Genomic DNA, 26,737 nt, shown 5'->3' with positions numbered 1-26,737 from the left:
ACATTAGTGACTGTTTGCTGACTCTCCACCTCATGGAGAGATTTTGGAGGGTGAGGACAACTTTTGTTATTTTTGTACCTTAAGACCTAACTAGGCATGCCTTCTGGAATGAGCAAGCCCTCCATTAGCTCAGTTAACTAAGATAATAACAACAATAATATAACAGTCTTCCCCATCTCTTCTCTTTGAAACCTATTCCAAGCAGGTTTTCATCTGTCCCTCTTCAAAGAAACTGTCCTCAAGGTTCCCTGGTAGTCTCTTCAAACCCAACAGTCAACCCTGAATACTCAAACTGATCTGCAGCATCCTACACAGCTGATTTTGAAAAACTTTCTTCACATAGTTTCCAGAACATCACACCTTGCTGTTTTTTTCTCCTGTTCCACTGGCCATTTGTCAATTTCCCTGAACTTTAAATACTGGAGTGCCCTCAGTTCAGTGCTCAGACTTCCATTTACATTCTCATTGATGACTTCATTCAGTCCCATAGTTTTATGCCATCTCCCTCCAATGACTACAAAACTCACATACCTGGCCCCAAACTCTCTTACCTTTAGTACATTTGATATTTGAAACTGAATTCTTGATATCTTTTTCCAATGCATCCCTCCTAAAAGTCTTATCTACCTCTAGTAATGGTAATTTCTGACATCTACAAGTTAAGTATCATCCTTGATTCTTTTCAATCTTATACCCCACTTCTAATCAATGAATTTCAGTGAGTCTACAGACCCAGAATCCTACCATCCCTCACTACTTTTTCCGCTAACTCTTTAGGACAGACCACCTCATCTTTCTCCTAAACTGTTATACACAGCAGCCCAAATAATTCTCTTTTAAATAATTAGGCACATCATATCAACTCTTGTGCTTAAATTTCTTCAATGGCTTCCTGTTAGAGTAAAATGCATGATCTAGTCCCTGGCTATCTCTCTGGTCTCATCTATCACTGATGATCTTGCCTTTTACTCTTTTCCAATCACATGGGCTTCTCTGATGTTCCTGGAAGAGGCCAAGCATGCTCCCACTCCAGGGCCTTTGCATTTCCTGTTTTTCCAACTGTTTCCCAAAAGATGCTCTCCCTACTAGAAAATAAGTTCCACATGGGTCAAGAGTTTTGTCTGGTTTCCATCTTACCCCTGTGATTAAATCTTTAACTCCTGTTGAACAAGTGGGGTCTTATCTGGGTGTCTAACTTCCCAATGTTCTTCAAGGATCTGCTTCAATGTTATCTTCTTAGAGCTGTCTTCTTCTGCCCAAATAAAACTGTAACTTTTCTCTTTTCTTTCCATCCTTCTTACCTAGTTTTTCATAGCTCCCGACACAATCTGACATTAAATTAGATATTCAGTTATTCCTTATCTGCTTCCTCCACTAAATGGATCATCAGCCTACCACTGAGTACCTAAGCACACAGTATGTATTTGTTGAATGAATAAAGAGACTATTCGCCTATGTGTCCCATCTTTCACCCTCTCACGTGACTCCTTCCCCTTTAATGAATCTCCAGCACCTCTTAAAGCACTCAGTATTTTCTTCTCAGCTCAGAGTTGTAAATGTCTATTGAAGGACAAATCAAAGAACAATGAGAAGATCTGAAACCTTGAAACATTAAAAACCAAAAAAGAAGCTGGAGATTGAGATATTTCACTTGGGCAAGATGATTAGGGGAGCCAAAGTGACACATTGAGGAAATAATATTAACAGAAAATAGTTCCAGAAGGCAGATTTAGCTATGCCATAACAAGCTTAAGTATTATACTCCAATAGCATAACAAAATCTTCTAAGCACTCAACACTCTCGCTTTTGAAATATTTTATAATTACACTAGATCTGACATGATCTTCCTGACAATTCTGTATAAGCTCTAAGTCTATTAATAGCTCAAGGATCATCACAAACACCATAAATTTTTAACTGCAGAATTACTTTTGAATTTCATTCTTTTATGATTAGACATCACTATACATACAACATATTTATAAAACTGAAAGTTTCTTTGAATTTAGTTACTAACTATATATGTAATTTGGGATACAGCAAAGGAAGTGTTGCTAGGCAGTGATAGCCATAATGGAGAAGGGCTACTGTACCCTGAGGGAAATGCAGATCAACTCCACCATGACAGAAGGGGCCAAAAGCATATATCTAACTACTTCTATACTTCTACTTAACTACTTTTATCTAAGTACTTCCACTTATCTATCTAGCACCTTCAACATAAAAATGTTGAATTCCCCTTCTGCTTGAACAGATTTTTTGCAAACATTCAGAAATGACTGAGATTGCTCCCACCTAATCACAAAGGTTTTGATTAAATGGCTTCCTTTGTTCCCAGTTGTCAGTGGCATTTTAGGCATAAAAATTATGGTAATCATCTGCTTAAAGGTTAAAGGTCTGTGTTTACATTTCAAGTAATATGCTTGAAGAGAGCAAGAGAGTCACAAAAATGTCAGACTGACATAAATAAATGGCATGTGCTTATTGTGCACTTTAAATGGAAAAGCTCCTAAACTGGATTATTGTTTCAGTTTATACCAGTCTAATATGTAAAGGAAGACTTTACATATTAGACTGGTATAAAGTCCTCGAAGACTCAGAAATAAAATCTTAATCTTTATTTTCACAATGAAAGTCACATTTTGGTTTTTTAGCCTTTCCTGCCATTCATTTATGACTACAAAGAGAATTCATACTTACAGACTTTTCTGAAAAAATTTAATATACATTTTTATTATTAAAATTCAAAGCTGTCACAGGTCTTAAAGCAAACAATTTAGTTAGCATCACCAAATAGAAGATTAAAAATTCCCTCATTTCTGGTACCATTATCACCAACATCAGCTTCCTTTCCTACTTTTCTTCTATCAAACTTCTTTTCTTAGACTTTTCTTTGATGTGTCAAACAAATTTTATTATTTTACATGGAATTTAAATAATAAATTATTTTAGGTGTCATTTTTAAAATCATGATGATTCAATTTGCCTTTAACAGTTTAGAGAAAAGCAAAAATTTAGAAGATATTATGGATAAAAATTACATTATGAAAAAATTATTTATTAAGATTTCAACTGACAGGTAAGAGAAAAATAAAAATAAAATATTACTTCCATCTAGCTGAATCCAGGTTAATTAGGCTATAAACTATTTTACTACACAAAGAATATACTGAACATCAAGAAACCAATTAATGTTCTCTGTCATTTTATATGTAAATTAATGAAGTGAGAAAATATGTCAACTTAAAAAAACCTGAGAACAAAGTCTAATAAATGATAAATAGATTTTCTAAAATAATAAACCAATGCTTTTCAGTATGAAAAGACAGAAACTAACAGGAAAAAAAATGGAAAACTAATGAAAATTTTCAGGAAAACTTGTATTGTACTGTATTATACTTCAGAGGGATCAGGACATTGCAGAGACCCTTTCAAAGGGCAGTGATCTTTACAAACTGAAGGAGGAACACCTGCTTACATGGTCTTCTCATTCAACAGGTGATCTTTTGATTCCAGACATGATAATAATAAAGACTTTAAGAAAGGATATGCTAAGAAGATAATGTGACCAAGGAAAAAGTAAAAACAGGCAAATTTACTTATTTATTGGGCAAGGGAAAGCACAGTTAGCTTTTAAATACACATCTCTAAATTTGACAATTAGACAAGTTCAGGAAAAAACTTATCCAAAGATCACAGAAGTTAGGCAGATACCATAGATACTTTATTATTAGGCTGACAGATGAGTGGCAGCTCATCTCAAAGAAGAGCTAGTTTAGTACCACTGCTTACTTACTTGGTCAGGCCATTTCATTGTATATCTATGTGGGAAATTACAAACAAATCTGAAACTATGGTTGATAATCATAATCTATTAACTACAGAGATGACAGAGAAACTGCCAGACTCCAATGGTGAATTTCAGCCCATCTTGGCATTCTTTCCCTTTTTTAAAAAATTCCAGTGCTGGGGACTGAACCCTGGACCTCACACGTGGTGGGCAGGTGCTCTACTGTTGAGCTATACCCATAACTCCCTCAGCTTGTTTCTCGAGAAAACAAGAAAAACTTAGGCTGTGGACTAAGATCTGTAGAATAAGACTGGATGACTAAGGTCATGCTAAGAATCAAACAAAGAGAATCCAAAATGAAACACAGAAAAGTTCCAACATATTTGAAAGCCAACAGAGTTCACAAAACGAAGGCTTTTGCAGGATGGGGGTAGGATGGGTTAATAAAGGGAGGGGGCTTGTCTGGTCAAACAAGGATCCTTGATTTGAATGAAGATTTAAGATTAAATAGATAGCAAAGCCAGGGGGAAAAGCCAAATTAAGTTAGGAAATATGAAACCTAGGGATCTGAGTTTATTCGTCTACTCCATGAACATATACTGAAGAAATGCTGTATGCCAAGGTAAGTACCATGACTTAAACTCAGCCTCCACATTCATGGGTTCCACATCTGTGGATTCAACCAACTGTAGATCAAAACTATTTTTTTTTTAAAGAAGTATCAGTACTGAATATGAATAGGATTTTTCCTTGTTATTACCTAAATAATATAGTATAACTATTTACATAGCATTTCGATGGTATTAGGCATTTTAAGTAATCTAGAGATGATTAAAGTAGGTCATATGCAAATATGATGCCATTTATACAAGGGACTTGCACATCTGGACTGTGCTATTTGCAGTGCCTCCTGGAACCAATGTCCCAGATATTGAGGGGCAACTGCATTTAAAAAAAAAGAAGGAGGAGGAGGAGGGTGAAGGGGAGGGGGAGGGGAAGGGGCAGAAGGAAGGAAGGAAGGAAGGACGGAAGGAAGGAAGGAAGGAAGGAGGGAAGGAAGGAAGGAAGAGAAAAGAAAAGAAGTACAGGATTTACTGGGTCAAAACATCTCCAAATGATCAAGGAGAAGTTCACTGTTTATTTTCTTCTGTTTCACTCTGTTCACCTAAGGTATCAAAACACACTTCTCACATTTTCCACATCTCTGCTAAAGATCACCACCCAACACTCTGCTTCATTTTCATCTTAGCAGTTATCAGCCTGTTTCACTATATTATATATAGTTTTTTGTCTCTGCTCCAATAAAATACAAGTTCTAAAGAAGATAGGAATTATCTCTATGCACTGATGCTTTCTTAGCATCATAACTATGCCTGGCATATAATAATTATTTCAATAAATATTTCTTATAAGAATTATTACATTTGATTTATAAAAAACTTCCAATAATAGAAGTATGCACATAATATAGAATTTAAGAAAAAGAAAATGATTGCTTGTTTGGGGTTGGTTGAAAGAATGAAGAAAAATTCAGAGAAGCCTGGGGTTAATGTAGACACAGAGAAACATCCTGAAACACATAAATTTCTGACCATGGTGACCAACCACAAGAAAAAGATTTTTTTTTTAACTTACATATGACAGCAGACACATTACAATTCTTATTACATATATAGAGCACAATTTTTCATATCTCTGATTTTATACAAAGTATATTCACACCAATTCGTGTCTTTATACATGTACTTAGGATAATAATGATCATCACATTCCACCATCATTTATAACCCCATGTCCCCACCTTCCCCTCCAACCCCTCTGCCCTATCTAGAGTTCCTCTATTCCTCCCATGCTCCCTCTCCCTATCCCACTATGAATCAGCCTCCTTATATAAAAAAAAAATTTGACATTTGTTTTTTGAGGATTGGCTAACTTAGCATTATCTTCTCTAACTCCATCCATGTACCTGCAAATGCCATGATTTTATTCTCTTTTATTGAATATTACTCAGATTTTTTAAAAAAAATTTTAAATGTTGTGTTAGCTTAAAAACTACAGAGGGTCCCCTTTGTGTTGCCATCTAACCCATCTTCTTGAAGCATGCATTTCATCATGGATGCAATTTTAGGATTCAATTGTCAAGAACTGGGCTCCTACTACATAGAAAACTAAAACCAAACTTTCTTCCTGAATTTAAAAACTATTTATACAGTGATCTAAGACTCTGTCTAAAACAAAGCTTCTCAGCATGTACCAGTGCCCCAACCACAAACATATGCCAGACTATAAGCAATCTCTGTTTTACTTTCTATATGCATTTAGCATAATACTAAAGAGTTCAGGTACTTCATAATACATAAAAACACACATTTATATATAGTTGATTAGATGATTGACTTCTACTCTATATAACAAAGGAATTAATTCTAGTTACTTACCAAATCAATAAGGCTTTCTTGTATTCTGTTGAGAGTTGTTCTTAATCTACTACTACTAAGACCAAGTCCTGTTGATTCCAACTTAAAAAAAAAAAGGCATAGTTATATCACTCTAGAGATGATTTTGCAAATGATGCATCTTAAAATTAACCAAAGTATTTGATGAGTTTCCAATTAGTTAGCCTTCAGAGGGTTTCCAAAAGGCATTAAAAAATTCTAGCACATCAAGGAAAGAAGTCAAACCTTAGCCCTTAAGGGAATCAAAGCACAATTTACTCATGAGCAATCTTATGAATTAGCAGGAGAATTTCTTTCCCACAAGTTATTAGCTTTAGTTACAAAGCTTAAGGTTTTAGATACTTAAAGAGAGCATCCTCTATTGTAGTTAAGGTTTGCTGCTGTATATTTATCTAAAAGGAAAATGCAGAATGTTACTAATTTATTTTTCTTATACAAATTAAAGACAGCCTAAATCCTCATTCAAAAATTAATCAAATTTTCTTAGGCTTAGTAAACATTTCACAGTATAGAATTCTACTCATTATCACAAAGCCAAAGCACTTACAAAAACATTGACACAAGAGAATAAATGAGAAGAGTGACTTGATACTTAAGACATGAAAAGCCAGTGAGTCAGTTCTTGGTGTGATAATTCAAATGATGAAAATAAATTTGAGAGATAATCATAGACACCTAGATATTTGGAAAAAAAGTTAAAATGTTCTCTGAGCCAATAAATTAGAAACATTAATTATTAATAGTAAGCTATAAAATATATATTTCCATTAGTATATTCATAGATACATGTATAACTGTGAATATATACCCATACCCACGAGCATGCATACACACTTATTAATACTCTTCTTCTCCAATCCAAGAACGAGAAATTTACACATGTCAAAAAGTCCCAAGCTAAAATAGCTAATGTGATGACACTATATAGTAAAACAGGAACTAATTGCTAATTTTAATAATTTTATTTTTTCTAGGTTTTATATACCTCATTAATTCATTTTTCTTCCCTTTTCATTAAGGTATTTTTATATATAAATTAATTGGTTTTAAGTATACAGTTTGACAAATTTTGGTAGTTGTTACAGTCTTGCAACCAGCTCACAATCGAAATATAGAATTCTCTCCTCTTTTGAGAATGTGCTCATGCTGTCTGCACTTATTTTCTCCCCACATCCTTAACCTTTGATCAGCTTTCTGTCACTAAAATTTTAGCCTTTTCTAAAATCTCAAATAAATGGAATCATAGTGTGCTATCTTTAGTTTAGCTTCTTTTATCAGCATGCTTTTAGGATTCAATTGTGCTATGAGTCCGTTCCGTTAGTATTTTGCACTTGTTTAATATTTAATAATATAGATAGACAGCAAATCTGTTTGCTTATTCACCAGTCTCTAAACATTTGGGTTCCAGTTTGGCCTATTTGTATAATGCCTCAGTGAATTTGCACTGAGGTGTCAGTCTTTACCTGGACATATATTATTTTTAGTTCTTTTGGGTAAATACTCATAAGTGTAATTTCTGGTTAATATTTTTAACTTTATCAGATATTGCCATACTGTTTTCTAAAGTAACCAGAACTTTTTCATTTCCACAAGCAATGTATATGAATTTTAGTTGCTCCATGTCATGAACTTAATGTTTGTACTTCCCAAATTCATGGTAAAGCTATGGCTCATAACGTGATGCTATTTGGAGATAATCAGGGTTAGATGAGTTCAGGAGGGTGAAACCGTGGTACAATGGGATTAGTGTCTTATAAAGAAGAGTCAACTGAGAGCTTACTCTCCCCACCAAATGAGCAGAGGAAAGGCCAAATTATAACACGATGAGAAAGCAGCTCTCTATAAGCTAGGAAGAGAGTCCTTGGGAACTAAATTGGCTGGTACTGTGATCTTGTTTCTTCAGCCTCCAGAACTGTGAGAAATAAATTTGTTTTTAATGTTGCTCAGTCTATGATTATTTTGCTATGGCAGCCTCAGCAGACTAAAACATGCACAATTTTAACAATCTGTGATGTTCTTTCAATTAGCCATTCCAGTAGATATGCAGTAGCACTGCATTTCTGATGACCAGTGATGTAGAACACCTTTTCACATGTCTTCTTTTGTGATATATTTGATCAATTTTTTTCTGCCCATTTTTATACTGGATTCCTTATTTTCTTATGGAGTCCCAAAAGCTGTTTATACATTGTGGAAACATGCCTGTTCTCAATATGGTTTGCAAGATTTTCTCCTAGTCTGACTTGCCTTTTTGTATTTCTGTCTTTCAAAAAGCAAAAGTTGCTACTCATGAAGTCCTTTATCAATACTTCCCTTTATGATTCATGTCTTTTTAAAGCAGCATATGCCCAACTAAATTGCCAGAGATTTTTTTCCTATGTTGTTTTTTAGTTTTAGTTTTTTTTTTAAATGTAAGTTTCACGGTTTTGGATCTTATTTGAGTTTTATAAACAGTGAAAACATTGAGACTGAATATCACATTAACTGTTTTATGGAGGCCCATAATTTGGTTAAGGAAATTCTCTGCTCTAACTAGTTTCCTGAGTTTTTAAATCACAAAATTGTCAAATGCTTTTAAAAATATTTAAAGTCACGAGTTTTTCTTTTAAAGAATATTAATTGGTGAGATACACTGATTCTGGGATAGGATTTTAGGCTGTTAAATCAATTCTGTAGTCTCAAGATAAATACCACTTGATCATGAATCAATTTTCTAAAACCTTAAGGATTTCTTAAAATGTATGTACATAAGAGATACTGGACTGTTATCCAGTATCTCTGTGGTGTCATCATCTGTTTTAGGAATGAAGGTAATACTGGTGTCAGAAAACAAATCGTCAAACCCCTTTTCCTCTATTCTTTGGCATATTATGTAGTGTTAATACTTTTTGAAGCTTTTTATTTATAAATTTAAATTTATCTAAATGAAAAAGAACTGCTCAAGTTTTCTACTTGTTAGGTCAATTTTTATAATTCAAGTTTGCCAAGGAATTAATTCATTTCATCTAGTTTGGAAAATTTATTGGCATAATATTGTTCAAAATATTTCCTATAGTCCGTTTAAGCATCTGTAGTGATGCTCTCCATTTCATTTTTGCTACTGACAATTTCCCTTATCTGTTAATTTTTCCTTATCAGTATAATTAGCATTTTATCAATTTTATTCATATCTTATAAGAACCAATTTTTGGTTTTTTTCCCCTATTGCTTTTGTTTTCAATTTCTTCTTTTACCTTTACTATTTCTCTCTTCTTCCTGCTCTTTTTGGGTTTAATTTGTACTTCTTTTTCTAGCTTCCTAAGGTGGAAATTGTGAACATTAACTTGAGATGTTCTTTTCTGGTATCAGCATTTTAAAAACTACATACTTTTCCTCTGCACATAGGTGTATCCCACCTATGTTGTGTTTTCATTATTATTTGGCTCAAAACATTTTCTCATGTGATTCTTCTTTGCCCCAATTATTTGAAAGTGTGCTGTTTAATTTTGAAATATTTAGAAGTGTGTGTGTGTGTGTGTGTGTGTGTGTGTGTGTGTGTGAAAGAGAGAGAGAGAGAGAGAGAGAGAGAGAGAGAGAGAGAGAGAGAGAGAGAGATGCGATATGCTTGGGATTGCCCAAGGCCTTGTGCACATAGGCAAGCACTGTACCTCTGAGCTACATCTCCAGCCCTAGTTATCTTATTGTTATGGATTTCTAACTTAACTCATTGTCATTGAATAACATGCTGTGCATTGTTTCAATTAAAAAAAAAATATTAGGATATGTCTATGGCCCAGAATATGATCTACCTTGATAAAAGTAGATACTTTTATCTACTTTTTAAAAATCTACTTTCATAGGCACTGGAAAAGAATATTTATCCTGTCATTTTTCTGTCAGTTTGATATGTTGTCCCACATGTATCAATTAAGTCATTATGGTTGATGATACTGTTCAAATCTAAGTATTTGCTGATTTTGTCTATTTTACTATATTAGTTATTGTTTGCTCTTAAAGTCTCCAGCTATGGTTGAATTTTATTTTCCCTTTAATTCTATCAATTATTGTTTTATCTATTTTGAAGCTGTTATCAGGTGCTTCACATATATATCATCATATTTTTCTTGAATTGATGCTTATATCATTATTACTCTGATAATACATTTTATCTGCAGATCTAGTTTACCTGAGATTAATATATTCACTAAAGCTTTTTTATGCTTGATATTTATATGGCATATCTTTTTCTATCCATTTGTTTTTAACCTATGTGGGCTTTTTTTTCATTTTAACATTTAAGGTATGTTATTATTTTTAAGTGAGGGCTTTGTTTTTAATCTGTCCAATCAGACAGATTAAATGTCTGGTCTATTAACATGAGATGAAATCATTAGTTGGATCTGTATCTACCATTATATGTAGATTTCTACTTCCCAATAATTCTTTATATTCTTACTTGGAATAATATCTATTGACTTCTCTTCAAGTTCACATGTCTTCTTTCATGTCTATTTAGTTAAGTACATTCATCATTTTTTTTTTCCATTTTTTTGAAATTGTATTTTCAGCTCTAAGATGTCACTTTTATTTTTTTTATTACTGTCACTATTAGAACTTAATTCTCTGCTGACTTGCTCATGCATTTAAAACATGTTCTTTTTTACTTCATTAAAGACAGTCAAAGTCGTACTTCATTGAGATTAAGCCTTTGTTAATTCTAATATCTTGGCATCAGATTAGATTTTTTTTATTTAGTTAGATTTTACTTAACTATCTGCTCCACTTTTTTGATTTATGCATCTGAATATTCTAGACTTTGTTTTTTCTTCTCCCATAATTAATATTTCCTTTATTTTCAGTATGTGATTTTCTTGGCTGGGCTTAACTATAAACTGTCTTACGCAGCAGCTTTGTTTCTGTTCAGATCATTTTTAAAAATATATTTTTAGTTGTAGATGGACACAGTATGTTTTATTTATTTTTTTATGTAGTGCTGAGGTTCGAACCCACTGCCTTACATGTGCTAGGCCAGCATTCCACCACTGAGCTACAACTCCAGCCCATCTATTCAGATCTTTTTCTTTGAGTAGGTTGTAGTTACTCTGTTCTACAAAAACAATGGTTCATGGATTAGTCAAATATAAGTAAGGTGAATGTAATCATCTCTTCTATAGCTACTTCCCTTCTCAGTTTCCTCCACTCTTAACAGTATCCCTGGTTTCCTGGATCTACTTTTCTAGTCACCAAGTGCAGTGAAGATGCAGGGTTTCTCAGGCTTATCTCCACTTATGTGCCACATGGACTTCACTAAGCCCTGGGTAAAAGCCATAGGCATGGGGTTTATTCATATAGCTCCCCTTTCTCCTCCCTTTACATTAACATGAACTCCCCACCAGTCTATTTGCTTCTTTTGCTTACTCTCCAGAATGCTCAAACAGTTGGCTTTTGAATAACATCCAGGTTTTTATAGTTATTTTCTATAGAAAATATCATCCAGTAAAGTCTCAGTCATACCTGGAAGTGAAATAATTTCCTTGAAGTTTAAATAGTCAATCACAGACTACTCTACAGGGAAACAGTTTTATTAATAAAAGGTAATTAAATTTATTCAGGCTTACAAACTGTTGTCAAGAACCCTCCTAACACCTACTTGAAAAGCAAATCATTAGTACACTGAGCCCTGGGCACCTATTTTCCACTTTGTGCTTAGTAGTGTGTGAAGGTAAGCTACAAAATGACTGGTCTTCATAAGAGCACAGTTAAGACCAAGGAAAACTTAACTCAAGAGAAGAATGGAAAGCCTGAGGCAAGGCAAGATGAAGAAATACTAAGAGTGACATTATTACAACAGAATTTAATGGATTAGATATAAAATAAAGCATGGTGTAGTTCAGTGAGGAGCCAGAGCTTCTGGAAGAATTAGTGTCAACAGGAGGAAATCTCTGGATTAATGCATGCAGTGCCCCCCACCTACCGCCAATGATTTTCTAAAAACCAGAACACCCAGGAAAATATGCTTATAATTGCTCAAGGAGCATCTAACTAAATTCACTCACAGTAGTCCCTTTCTTCTGGGAGAGAAGCAAGTGCAAGTACATACTTGTTCTTTCTATTCCACCTACCATCTGATTCTTTCACTCCTTTCCTACCAATGAAAACTTAACAGTTAATAAAGCAATTTAGTGAATGTTATTTGGAGGCAATCTGGAGTATGTAGTTGTTTTTATAAATATGGGAATTTCTAGGAATGGGCTTGAAAAGCTTATTCTCTTAAGAAATCAAAACTATTCTTCAACATTGTATGCATACATGTGCTAACTTGTGTTTTTCATTTAGAGATTGTCTTCCTCCAAAAGTGATTTAAAATAGTTAAGAAGAATATAATCTGACAAAGAAAACAAAATAAAACAAACCAACAAAAACTAATAAAGCAAAATACAGGCAGAGGAGGGAAATGGACTATTTATTTTTATAAATTTGTTCAGAAAAACCCCTTTCATAAAGATTCAGTCATTGCTTGAGTATTTTTTTTTTAATTTTGCAGAATCAAAAATAGTAGGTTCAAATTTTAAGCTATTCTGTTTGAAAATGTTCATATTTTCAATATTTACTTTGTAGCTAAAAGTTAGTATTAATAAATGTAATCTAAAATGGAAAAGGCCGTTCTTAAAAAGTACAAGTAAACCAGGTACAGTAGTGCACACCTGTAACCCCGCTATTCCAGGAGGCTAGGGCAGAAGGACTGTAATTTCGAGGCTAGCCTCAGCAACTTAGTAAGACCCTGTCACAAAATAAAAAAATAAGGGCTGGGAAGGTAGCTCAGTGGTAGAACACTCCTGAGTTCAGTCCCAAGTACAATAAATAAATAAATAAGTGAAAGAAAGAGGAACAGAAAATGCTATATTTACTCATGCATACTTACTCATACAGATATTTTATATTGGCTCACATAAAGCAAACTATTCGTAATATAACCTAAGGGCAGATACCACTGTTAAAATCTCCTAACGGTTATCTGTTTCAATGTAATTACTTTGTGTTGAGTCTTATATAACTGAAAATGCATTCAACATATTTTCCATTAAGCACCTAACAACACTCCACCAACCTTCTCAGGTTCTAATGAGCCCCACTGCAAACAAATTCACTCCAGTACAAAATCAGGTGGAAAGTCATGTCCCACACCAATTAGATTGCCAAGAGATTTTAAATGATGCTATTGTAGCACATTTTATCAATAATATTGTCCCAAACTGTTCTGTACAATATGGTAGTCAATAGTCACATGTGGCTATTATCTAAAAATAAATTAACTAAAATTAGATACAATTAAGAATTCAGATCTTCAGTCACATCAGTGACACTTTGAGTACTCAAACGCCATAGGCAGCTACCACACTGGGCAATGCAAACACAGAACATTCCCAATTACTGCAAAATCTCTAGGACAGCACTAGTCTGGAGGAATAATTCGGAAGACAGAGTAAAGACTCTGTAGAAGACTGAAAGTTTCTGATACTTAGCTAAAACCCTATAATGTCTTCCTCTGTTAACATTTATTTAGTGAGTTTCCAAATTCAGTGATAATTAGTACTCATTTTTAAGTAACATAAATTCTGCAGCAACACTTTATCTCTCATTATATTAGCATTCTTTCTAAAGAACAATTGTCAAAATTAGGAACATAGGAAATTCAAATCCTATATAAAAAGATCATCTCTTTGATACACTTGTGATCATTGGATATGAATATTAATATGATGAATGTTAATTACACATTAAAACTTACATGTTTTTGAAAAGGAAACATGATATTAGAAAAGTTGCTATTATGGTATATCCCTATGACCCAGTGGGATGTTCTTAAACGGAAAACTGTCAAACATCTATGCAACCACATAATAATTTCCAAGCATGAGATTTGTTCAAATATCATGGTATTCTCATTTAAGAGTAGAAAAATAATACTCCACTAGGAGTAGAAAAATAATAATAGTTTTGGGAACCCAAAAAGGAGATGTAAGAAACATTACCTCTAGCAGTCAGATGGTTCAATTAAACAAAACTTCAATTATTTTAATAAATACTTGTTATTACCTTTAAAATGTATTAGAAAAGTTTACCTATCCAACTGCTAAAGTTGTTAGTCAACATTTAAAAAGTCTCATTGAATATGTAGTAAATATATACAAAGTAACCTGAACATGTTTCATTGAGAAATATGTCCAGATTAGAAACAGATATTATATTTTTTCTGCCAAAAATTTGAATAGCATACAATATGGTTATCATATCAAAGCTTAAAATTAATATTTAAATAAGGAAACAGGCAGACAGAAAGCTGATATTAATAATTTGAAACCAACATAATCTTCAAAATAATGTTATCTAAGAATGTCATGTTATATAAGAATAAACATTTTTTATTTAAAAAATAAATAAATTTTAAAATAAGCATTTTCTCTCCAAAGGTTGACTTACTGAATCATTCCGGCCAAAAAAGGTATATATTGCATATAAGTAATAATCAAATAGCTGAGACATGAAATGGATAACATCAAAGGCAATAGGCTTAAGAATGTTCATCATCTGCATATATTTCCCTGAAATGAAAAAAAGTCCAAAATTAAATGAAATAAAATACCTGATATTTTATAATTCTAATATAATGATAAAAAAGAATAAAGTATTATCCTCAAATATTTAAATAAAATGAAATACTGCCTCCTTGGTCACATGAGCCTTGTTTCAAGTATTCAGTGGTCACATGTGGCTGGTGGCTACTATGTTACCAGCAGAAATTATAAACAGTCCCAACATACTGGAAAGTTCTACTGGACAGCACTGATGAATGATACCTACCCATTATTATATTTTACAAATTTTGTCAATTTTTTACAGAACTCCCATACTCTACCTCAAAAGATGCTCTACAAACAACATAGTTCCTCTTTTTCTAGGAAATTCTAGAAATGTTTAAGTGTAATAAAGTAAAATACAACATACATAAGAAAAAGAGCTTTCATAATCTTACACACACACAACAGATGTAAAACGGCAAGAGAAAAGAGGACACAGCCACTCTCCCTTCTTTTCAACTCTAGTCCTGCTGAAATCTTGTGTCAGAGACAAAGAACATTTCTTTATACCCTCAAAGTATCAAGAATATATGCTCCTCATTCCTTCCTTTGGGAGATGCCAATATTCTATTCTTTATCTAAACATATAATCAGATAGTCACAAGAAAAAAAATTTAAACCAAATATCTATATTTATAAACTTGCTACTGTATTTTAAGGGTACATGATAGATGGGCTGAACCAAAGAACAACTACAAGTCCTTAATTCTATTTTATTTTGTTCCCTTCCATAATATAGGGAAAGAAATCTATCTATTAAAAATACTCTATACCTTCTTCTAAAACAATTAAATTTTAAACAGGCCATTTACTTAATTTCCAAATAATTCAGGTGCTAGCTCAACTTCATATAACTTGTAGTTATAAATTTTAAATTGGCACTATTGAAGATAGCATAATTCAGAAGAAAATACATTAACTGCAGTAGAAGAAATGAAAAATTTACTATCAAAACCATTTCTTTACCTCAGTACATGTGTCTTAATTTATGTGACAGACAGTCCTAAGTAACAGATGGTTATAAAGAGAAACTCAAATACAAGTACATATCAAAATAAAGTAAGATCTTTCAACTCATATTCCAGTCTTATTCCTATTTATAAATCTTTTGTTTTAGAGTCATCTTTCCCAATTAGTTTGTGTGTTCTGAAATTTTAAAAATAATCAACATTTTAAAATATTTGAAAGATATGCTCCTAGAACATTCTGGATAATTATGCTATTATTTCCTCAAATACAAACATAGTTACCTACACTACAACTAGTTAACACATTTAACAATGTAACATTGTGAAGAAAAAAACAGAAAAATATTTTAAACAGTACAAGAAAAATAGACAAAGTAGAATGCAAATAACTGAGCTGATACATATCCAGAATACACAATTCCTCTTCATTTCTAGTAAGATAAATCATTGCTCAGATACTTAATCTTGAGAAAAGATATGAAAATGAATTATGAATAAGTAAAGGCTATTTAACTTTTTTGGTAAAGGCTATTTTAAATGTACATTCAAAATAAAAAGAATGATTCCCTGTGAAAATAAAATTTAAAAATAATATTTATTCATTCAACAAACACTTTTTGAAGACTTTCTACATATCTGGCTTTGTGTTAAGGTACAAGGACACAAAGTCCCTGCTGCTCTCATACCTTACAAGGTTATGCCTGGAAGGTGATGATCAAGGAGGAGGCTGCCAGTGTATTAAAGTGCATGAGAATGAAGATTGTCTATTCAGGCCAAGGGAGTAAACAGGCAGAGAGCAGTTCTTCTCAGATCTTACTCAATTAGAGGATTTTAAAATGAATTGAGCTCAGATCTGAGAAGGGGATGAAAAGCAAGGACAGAAAAAAAGGAGAAATCTAAAAACATTTCTAGAACAGGGGTTGGCAAATCCTTTCTGTATAAAACCAAACAGATATTTCTGGCTCTGCATACCACACAGTCTCTGTGGCTCTGCTGCTCTCTGCTTTGATTACTTAGCCCTGCCACTGTAGGACAAGCAGCCACAGAAAGGGAGTAAAGACATGAGCATGACTGTATCCTAATAAAACTCTGTTTACCAGAAAAGGCAGCCAGCCCAACTCTGGCCTACATGCTAGTTTGTTAAACCCTGTTTTAGATGGCTGACTGCTAAGAGCCAAGTATATGATGCATGGCATTTTTGGTCGAAAGGTGACGCCAGCTAGCCATTGAGATGATATGATTATGTTAAGATTTGCATTCATATGGATATTGGACTCCTGCTGTTCACCTAGGCCGCTATGGGACTCCTGGAGAGTTCCCATTGGTTGGGGAAGTACAGTAGGAGGGAGTTCCGGGGGAGGGGCTCTCTCGGCGGTCCGAGAGGAGGCCGCGTGTGTGGAAAAAATCTTCCCGGGCGCGTACCGGACATTGGCGGCAGTTTCAAAAAATAAACTTTGTTCCTGCTTGAGTGGCTCGTGATTTTGTGCCCAGCCAGACTGCGGCAACTGGTGGCCCGCACGGGGAACGCCTGAAGTTTGGAGGTGAGTAAAATTGCTCGCCCCTGAGGGAAGGCAACAAAATGGGTGACCATTTCAAAAAACAATGTGTTCTCGTTTTGATTTATCTTGTTTTTGTTTCAAGCTGCCTATCCCTAGAATTTTCTCAGGCAAACTGGGAAAATTGGTTGGCTCAAGGTTTGAAGTTGTTCGGCCCTGAGAAAGAGAAAATTGATACAACTATTCTTTGTTCGGTTTTTGTTTCATTCTGTTTCGGTTTTGTTTTATGCTATCTTATTGGGTTGCGTTACCTTTATAGTAGATTAGAAACTAGTAAAAAACAAACCGAAAGACTGTTAAGTAAATTGTTAGAGGTCCAGACTATGGTAGAAAACATGTTAGGTCAAGCGAAAGAGAAGGTCTCTCAAGCTAGTCAGACAGAGGAAGATTTGAAGAAAGAAAGCTTAGAGGAAAAACAACCATCAGGCGGGGAATTACAACAGGAGGCTGCTACTAACCCCGTTCTATCACCAGAGGGCGTAATTCAACCGACAGCTCCATCTACAGCTGAGCGGCCCTCAACTCCCGTAGTTGATGGACGGAATCCTGAGGCAGGACCCCAAAGATTAGCATGCCCTGTACTTGAGCAGGCAGGAGGGCAACGAATTCACCGTGCTTTAGATTTCAAAACAGTGAAGCAATTAAAGGAGGCTGTAACAACCTACGGGCCGCAAGCACCCTTCACTGTGAGCATGGTCGAATCCATTACCAACTTAGACATGACGCCAGCAGATTGGGCTAACATGTGTCGATCTGTGCTAAATGGAGGACAATATTTGTTATGGAAGGTTGCCAATGAGGAATTTTGCATGGAGACAGCTAGGCGAAATGCAATAGCCGGTTACCCTCAAAGAAATCTAGAGATGTTATTAGGAAAAGGACCTTATGAGGGTCAACAGCAACAAATTGAATATGATCCTGGCGTATACGCACAAATTGCTGCAGACGCAGTTAGGGCATGGAAAACTTTACAGGGGCATGGAGATTTACAAGGACAATTATCTAAGGTAATACAAGGAGCTAATGAACCTTACGTTGAATTTGTAGATAGGCTTATTCAGACAGCATCTAGAGTATTTGGAGATACAGAACAGGCAATGCCATTTATAAAACAACTGGCCTATGACCAAGCAAATCGTTGCTGCAGAGAGGTCATCAGACCATGGAAACATGAAGATTTAAACACATATATTAAATTATGTAGAGACATTAATGAACAAGGGCAAGTCTTAGCAGCAGTACAACAGGCTTTAGATGCCAGGCCAAAAACATGCTATAATTGTGATCAAACAGGACATTTTAAAAGGAGTTGCCCCATAGGAGGAGGGTTTAACAAGGCTAGGTATCAAAGGAATAGAATACCGGGTATTTGCCCACGATGCCATAGAGGGAAACATTGGGCTAATGAATGCCGTTCTCAAACCACCATAGAAGGTATTCCGTTATCAAAAAACAGACAAGGACCAAGTGTTTACCCACGATATCGTGGAGAAAGACATCAGGCTCCATTGCCAAAAAACGGACTGGAGGGCCCAATGCTCCGGGGCCCCAAACCACAAATATACGGGGCAGTGGAGGAACCCAGCAACACCATCAAAGTAGTGCCCAGGACGCATTATCCATTAAATCCCTCATCAGACAAACTAGAGGGAGCGCAGGGTTGGACATCTGCGCCTCTGCCAGAGCAGTACTAACTCCAGAGATGGGAGTTCAAATCATTCCCACAGGAGTAAAAGGACCTCTTCCCCAAGGAACAGTAGGCTTATTATTGGGACGCAGTTCTTCAACACTAAAAGGACTTATGATAAATCCTGGGGTAATTGATCCCGATTATGAAGGTGAAATAAAAATTATAGCTAGTTCTCCAAGAGGTATATCAGTAATTTCACCAGGAGATAGAATAGCACAGTTATTAATAATACCCAGCCTACATGATAAATTTTCCAGTCATACTGTAGAAAGAGGTTCCAGGGGATTAGGCTCCACAGGTGTAGATTGGGCTATGCTGTCTTTAAATCTAGATTCTCGCCCAATGCTAAAACTAAATATTCAAGGACATGACTTTAATGGGCTACTTGATACAGGTGCAGACCTTAGCATCATATCTCATCAAGAATGGCCGAAACATTGGCCATTACAACAAGCCACTCAAACGCTTCGAGGCCTAGGAGTGGCAACTAATCCCCATAGAAGTGCAATGGTATTAGATTGGAAGGATCCTGAAGGATGTGAAGGAACTATACAGCCCTATGTATTGGATCATCTTCCTATAAATTTATGGGGACGAGATGTCCTAGATCAATTAGGTTTGACATTAACAAATAACATCAATCCTAATGCGCCCACTACTAGGGCTAGACAAGGCTTTAGGAAAGAAGAAAGATTAAGAGAACAAGAACAAGGTATGACAGCACCAATTCAAATAGATCAAAAAACAAATAGACATGGATTGGGTTTTCAGAAAGGGCCACTGAGACAATCAAAATTACTTGGAAATCAGAAAGACCAGTGTGGGTTCCTCAGTGGCCCCTGACTAAAGAAAAGATACAAATAGCCCATGACCTGGTCAAACAACAATTAGCGGAGGGACATATACAACCTTCCGTATCTCCCCATAATACTCCCATTTTTGTCATTAAAAAGAAATCTGGTAAATGGAGATTATTACAAGATTTAAGAGCCATTAATAATGAGATGGTTATTATGGGACCTGCTCAATCAGGGATTCCCCAATTGTCTGCTTTACCAAAAACCTGGTATGTTTTAGCTATAGATATTAAAGATTGTTTTTTTTCAATTCCAATTCATCCCGAGGATAGTCCACATTTTGCATTTACTATCCCTGCACTAAATCATGAAGGTCCTGATCAGAGATATGAATGGAAAGTACTCCCTCAAGGGATGGCTAATAGTCCAACTATGTGTCAAATTTATGTTAACAAAGCAATCCAGCCACTTAGAAATCAAAATCCTGAACTACAAATATTTCACTATATGGATGATGTGTTATTGGCACATAAAGATAAAAACACATTGCTAGAATGTTATGCCACACTTACAAATTTATTAAAAAATTATAATCTAGAGATAGCAATAGATAAAGTACAATTAAATCTTCCAATTAATTATTTAGGGGTTTTATTATCCTCAACCATGGTCCGTCCACCCAAAATTCAAATACGAGTAGATCAACTCAAATCACTTAACGACTTTCAAAAGTTATTAGGAGACATAAATTGGATAAGGCCTTATCTAGGCATACCAACAGGAGAGTTGGGACCTTTATTTGATATTCTAAAAGGTCCATCAGATCCAAACTCACCCCGCATGTTGACGCCTGAAGCAAGAAAGGCATTAAAAATCATTGAAACATATATGGAAAATATGCATTTGGATAGAATTGATATAAGTTTGCCTTTATTATTTATTGTACTGCCAACAAAAAATATTCCTACAGGAGTATTCTGGCAAGAAGGTCCATTATTGTGGATACATTTATCTTATTCTCCTAACACTATTCTTACTAGGTATCCTGAGGCTGTAGGACAATTAATACTCAAAGGAATAAAAGCAGCCAAGGGAGTGTTTGGGATTTCTCCCAATAAAATTATTACTCCATATACTATAGATCAAATTGATGAGTTAGCTAATGAGTTAAATACTTGGGCAATAATCATGTGTAAATCTAATGTTTCATTTGATAATCACTTACCGTCTAATCCTTTGTTGTCTTTTTGGTCTAAACATCCTGTAGTTTTTCCAAAGATGACAAAAAAAAACCCTATCATGAATGCTCCAAATATATTCACTGATGGGTCAAATAATGGTACAGCAGCAGTAGTTACCCCTGATCAAACTTTTACATTTTTAGTACCCAAACAATCAGCTCAAAAGGTAGAGCTTAATGCAGTATTACAAGCTTTTATGATGTTTAAAAATTCTGTATTTAATTTATTTTCTGATAGTCAGTATGTAGTTAATGCTATAGTATCCCTTGAAGATGCTGGTAGGATTTCCCCTTCTTCTACTGTTTTCTCTTTGTTTTCTACTATACAAAGTCTAATCTGGGACAGAAAAGATCCATTCTTTATAGGACATATCAGGGCACATACAGGATTGCCTGGAGCCCTTAGTTTGGGCAATGAGTTAGCAGATAAAACTACACATGACATACATATTTTCTCCACAATAGAAGAAGCTATAAATTTTCATAAAAGGTTCCATGTCAATGCTAATACTTTACAAAAGCGTTTTAAAATAACTAAAGAACAAGCCCGACATATAATAAAACAATGTCAAAATTGTGTGACATTTTTACCACAAGTTAATCTTGGAGTCAATCCTAGAGGACTGATACCTAACCATATTTGGCAGATGGATGTCACACACTTGCCAGAATTTGGAAAATTAAAATATTTACATGTTACAGTTGATACTTCTTCCGGATTTCTGATGGGCTCCCTTCATGCTGGAGAAAAAACTAAAGATGTTATAGCTCATTGCTTACAAAATTTTGCCACTGTGGGCGTTCCAAAACAGTTAAAAACCGATAATGGTCCTGGTTATACGTCCACCTCTTTTAAACAATTTTGCTCATCATTTGGCATTACTCACATAACAGGAATTCCATACAATCCACAAGGACAAGGCATAGTTGAAAGAGCTCATCAAACTATTAAAATGTACTTATTGAAACAAAAGGAGGGAATTGGAAAGGGGTATATATCCCCCAAAGATAAACTTAAAATAACCCTTTTTACTCTAAACTTTTTAAATTTGGATTCATCAGGGCTTAGTGCTGCGGAAAGACATTTGTATCCAAAAAATGTACATAAGCCTAAGGTACTTTGGAAAGATATTCTAACAGGACAATGGAAAGGTCCTGACCCAGTGATAGTCTGGAGTCGGGGCTCTGTTTGTGTTTTTCCACAGGAAGAACAGCAGCCGATTTGGATTCCAGAAAGACTAACTAAAACAGCTCCTACAGATCAAAAGGAAGATGATTCCACTCAAATCCATAACAGCTGATATCCAGATCTCCAGCTTGGCTATTCTTACATCTGTGACAGTGATTAACCAGGATGTTTTTTTCAATATCTATTTTATTATTGCTTTTTCCCACATCATAAAGTTCTATTTTATTTTTGAGCTCATACAGACCTAGGTTAATGTTTTTTCTGATCAGTTTTATATTTTGACTGTGGAGTTTTTGAACACTGCAATGGAGATTTCACCTAGGTAAAGCTACAAGGCCTTTACTATTGTCTTATGTGTTATATGTTATGTGTGCACACTTCTGTTTTGTGTTGTATGTCTGTATGTGCGTATGTCCATATTTCACATATGAGGGGCGCTCATGCACATGGATCCAAAAAAAAAAAAATTTTTTTTATTATTCACGTGATTTTAATAGTTTAATTTAATTTGGGTAAACAGCTGTTGAGGATTGTTCTAATATATGAACAAATAGAAGGTTAACAAATCTGTTTGTTTACTTTCACCTTTCCTTTTCATTATATTTAATAATTCTGTTCAGGATAATGTAAATTGTTCTAAATATTGTTTTCTTAGTACCTGTTGAAATGTTACATATTTTTTTTTAGCATCATTGTCAAAATTCCTATTTTCATCCCAGTGCCGGTGAAGACAAAGATAAAACCAAACTACAACTTCTTCGAGAGTTATCACAACAAACCGTGTAAGCTGATACATCAATGATTTATAACTCAACAAGTAATGCTCAATCAATGAGTCGATTTATTTTGGAAGGATATGGACATATTGATAGATTCCTCTGCTTTGAACTGCTTACAGAACTTGCCTGGACTATGTATCACTTGTATGCTTTATTTTGGGAGGATATGGACATATTGATAGATTCCTCTACTTTGAACTGCTTACAGAACTTGCCTGGACTATGTATCACTTGTATGCTTTGTGATCTATTTGTTGATGCAGCGAATTATGGTAGTGCTAGCGTATCTTTGCTGATGTGTCACCAGTGATGTAATTTTTCCTAGGAGCCGTTAATTGACTTGGTGTCATGACATTTCTGTATCCTCCTCCCTTCTACTAGTGATGGTCTAATTTTGGGGGCCAACAGAGGTGAGGTAAAGAACCTCACCCCCCCACCAGCACCAAGGCCAATTTTGGGGGCCAACAGAGGTGAGGCAAAGAACCTCACCCCCCCACTGGTACATAGGCCTATCCACAAGTATGGCTATATGCTGGACCGGTAGTCAGTGACGGGTATGATCCAATTGCAGTGGTATCAACCTAAGACAGGAGGCTGACGCCTAAAAGTCAGTTTTCCGATGACGGGTAAGAACCATATGTTGAATTGGACAAACCTAACAGGCACGGTACCTAGCCAGATTGCTTGTTACTTAAACAGAAGGGGGGAGATGCTAAGAGCCAAGTATATGATGCATGGCATTTTTGGTCGAAAGGTGACGCCAGCTAGCCATTGAGATGATATGATTATGTTAAGATTTGCATTCATATGGATATTGGACTCCTGCTGTTCACCTAGGCCGGCTACAGGACTCCTGGAGAGTTCCCATTGGTTGGGGAAGTACAGTAGGAGGGAGTTCCGGGGGAGGGGCTCTCTCAGCGGTCCGAGAGGAGGCTGCGTGTGTGGAAAAAATCTTCCCGGGCGCGTACCGGACATTGGCGGCAGTTTCAAAAAATAAACTTTGTTCCTGCTTGAGTGGCTCGTGATTTTGTGCCCAGCCAGACTGCGGCAGCTGACCATGGATAGGAACAGGTTGATGGAAAATATAAAGAAGCTATTTAACCATAACAAGGACATAGAGGACGTGGAAGCTACTCATAGAGGAGTGACTGCTTAGAATCAAGTTGATATAGTAAGAGTAAAAAATGGGGCTGAAAAGGATGAAATGGCAGGTCCCATGTAGGACTGACAGCATCAGTCTATATTGCCCCAGCCCTAGCCCCCCTCTAGCAGATAGAGGCATAGGCTGCTACAATTTACCCACAGACAAAAACAAAAACAAGCCGGTATGGTGGCACATGCCTGTAATCCCAGCAGCTCAGGAGGCCGAGGCAAGAGGATCACGAGTTCAAAGCCAGTCTCAGCAAAAGTGAGGCGCTAAGCAACTCAGCAACTCAGTGAGATCCTGTCTCTAAATAAGATACAAAATAGGGCTAGGGATGTGGCTCAGTAGTTGAGTGCCCCTGAGTTTAATCCCTGCTACCCCCAACCCCCACCAAAAAACAAAAAATGAGAAGAAAAGACTTTAGGGCTCCTCTCTCAAAAAATATATAAAGCAAACTAACCTCACGCACACAAAAAAATTAAATAAACTTTAAAATTTCATAATAAATTACAAAAGCTTAGGCTTTTAGATTGGATATTGGCAACAGAGACTAAAGTCTAACTCATTCTGGGATTTTGGGGTTCTTTCACCATAAAGTAAAGACTGCCAGTAAGTACCCCAGTCTTGTCCTATGCCACCAAACCTACCCAATCAGAATTCCTATTGAGGAGAAAGAGCCAGCTCAGACACAGATCTAATTACACAGAAGAAGAGACCTACAACAGCTATGTAGGCCTTTATCTTAAATATACCTAAAAAATTTTAAAAAAATAGTCAAGTGCATAAGAAAACCTGGAGCATGAGAGTAAAAAGAGAAGCTGATCACAGAGAAAGCAAAATAATTCAAGCTAAAGAAGAGAGACGTGATAATTATATAATACCCTATACCACTAGAATATTAAAAAAAAAGAATATGGCTCTTAAAGATTAAAAATATCATTTTTAAAATAAAAAATTAAATAAAAGGGTCACAAAGAAGTTTCCAAAAAGGGTCAAGAAAAAACAAGAATACAGAAAATATCAGAGAAAATAAGACAAAAAGGACCAATTTAAGAGACTAAACACTTGAATAAAGGAGAGACAGTGAGAGAGAATGAGAACAAATAAAATAGGTGGCAATTATCAAAGAAATACTAGTATCAGTCATAAGGAACATAGGAGCCCTGAGACTGAGAGTCCACAAACTACTGAACATACTTATTAAAAAAGAACTCACACCCAGCATATCAACATAGAATTTGAGAATGTCAAGGGGGAAAGAAAATAATAAAAGCTTTCAGAGAGAAAGAGATGGGGCCGGGGGCAGGGGGAGTAGAAAGAAATTCAACTATAATATAACAACTAGAATACTTAGAAGTTTCAAAGTTCTAAAGAAAATAATTTCCACAGATAAACTGTCATTCAAACCAAAGAGCAGAATGAAGATGTTTTTCAGACTGATATGAATTCAAAACATTTACCTCTCACCATCCTTTCCTGGGAAATAACTGGAAGACAAACAGATCCCAAAAATAACCTCCACACTGTTTCCAGGAAGCAGTGAGACAAGTGTCTCTTGCTTTTCTTTACAAGTTCTTCCTTAGTAGACTTATTATTGTGAGATAAACTACCTTGATAAAAATATAAATATACAGTGCTGAAGTGAGCCTGCCTGGTTTAAAATATGCATCCAGCAGTTTAGGATGTAGTTCTGATGCTCACTGAAGAGAGTTACCTCATCCAGCCCAGATAACCAGGACAGATATCTCTTCCCAGATTATCCACTGCAAGAGGTCCTTCCTTCCTCCAACCAGCCTGTGTGATATCCTTTCTGATCCATGAATAATTAGCTTTGTTCAGGAATGAGATTTAATATTCATGATTTCCTCCACTGAGAGTGAAGCATGAAAGTTAAGAACTTACTAGCTCTAGGATGAGCGAGCCTATGCTTTCCCACTTACCAGATGTGTCATAAAGTCAAATTCTATCTCTGAACTTCTGTTATTTGTTGTGTAAAAAGGATGTTGTGAAGAATTCATGAGAAAATACGTGTGAAACATTTAGACAGCATATGACAGATACATAGCTAAGCAACTGCAGTTACAACTATCATCTTAAGAAAATTATGGGGCTGGGGTCATAGTACAGTGGTACAGCACTTGCCTAGCATGTGTAAGGCACTGGGTTCATTTCTCAGCACCACATATAAATAAATAAAGGTTCATTGACAACTAACAACAACAACAACAAAAGAAAACTATAATTATGATGAATTCAACAGGGAGAAGTATGGGATGTTACAAAAAGGGAACCCAACCTAAAACAGATATGAGGAAAAACTTCACAGGGGCAACACTGTTTAACTCTCTCATTCCCAAGTCCAGATGGGGAAGAGACAACAAAGAGACTGGCAAAGAAACCAACCAAATAACAGCATGGATAGGGACTAGACACAGAGAAAGAAAGAACAGTGGGCTGCCTTAGCTAACTCATCAGCAAGAGATATAAGAAGGAGTGCGGTTATCACAGG

At 35.4% G+C, this 26,737-nt stretch overlaps 1 protein-coding gene across 1 annotated transcript in view; it reads right to left on the bottom strand.

Moving 5' to 3' along the window:
• Vps50 (VPS50 subunit of EARP/GARPII complex) overlaps positions 1 to 26,737 on the bottom strand; it is a 123,635-nt gene that overhangs the window by 18,247 nt on the left and 78,651 nt on the right. The window contains exons 21-22 of the mRNA XM_027919894.2: positions 14,708 to 14,829; positions 6,230 to 6,310 (exon numbers count right to left, since the gene is read on the bottom strand). Of these exons, the coding sequence (XP_027775695.1) occupies positions 6,230 to 6,310; positions 14,708 to 14,829 (203 nt within the window). The remainder of the gene's footprint in view (positions 1 to 6,229; positions 6,311 to 14,707; positions 14,830 to 26,737) is intronic.

This window comes from Marmota flaviventris, chromosome 1 (assembly GCF_047511675.1).
Source record: "Marmota flaviventris isolate mMarFla1 chromosome 1, mMarFla1.hap1, whole genome shotgun sequence".
Classification (NCBI taxonomy): Eukaryota; Metazoa; Chordata; class Mammalia; order Rodentia; family Sciuridae; genus Marmota; species Marmota flaviventris.
This window is presented reverse-complemented; position numbering and strand designations above follow the sequence as displayed.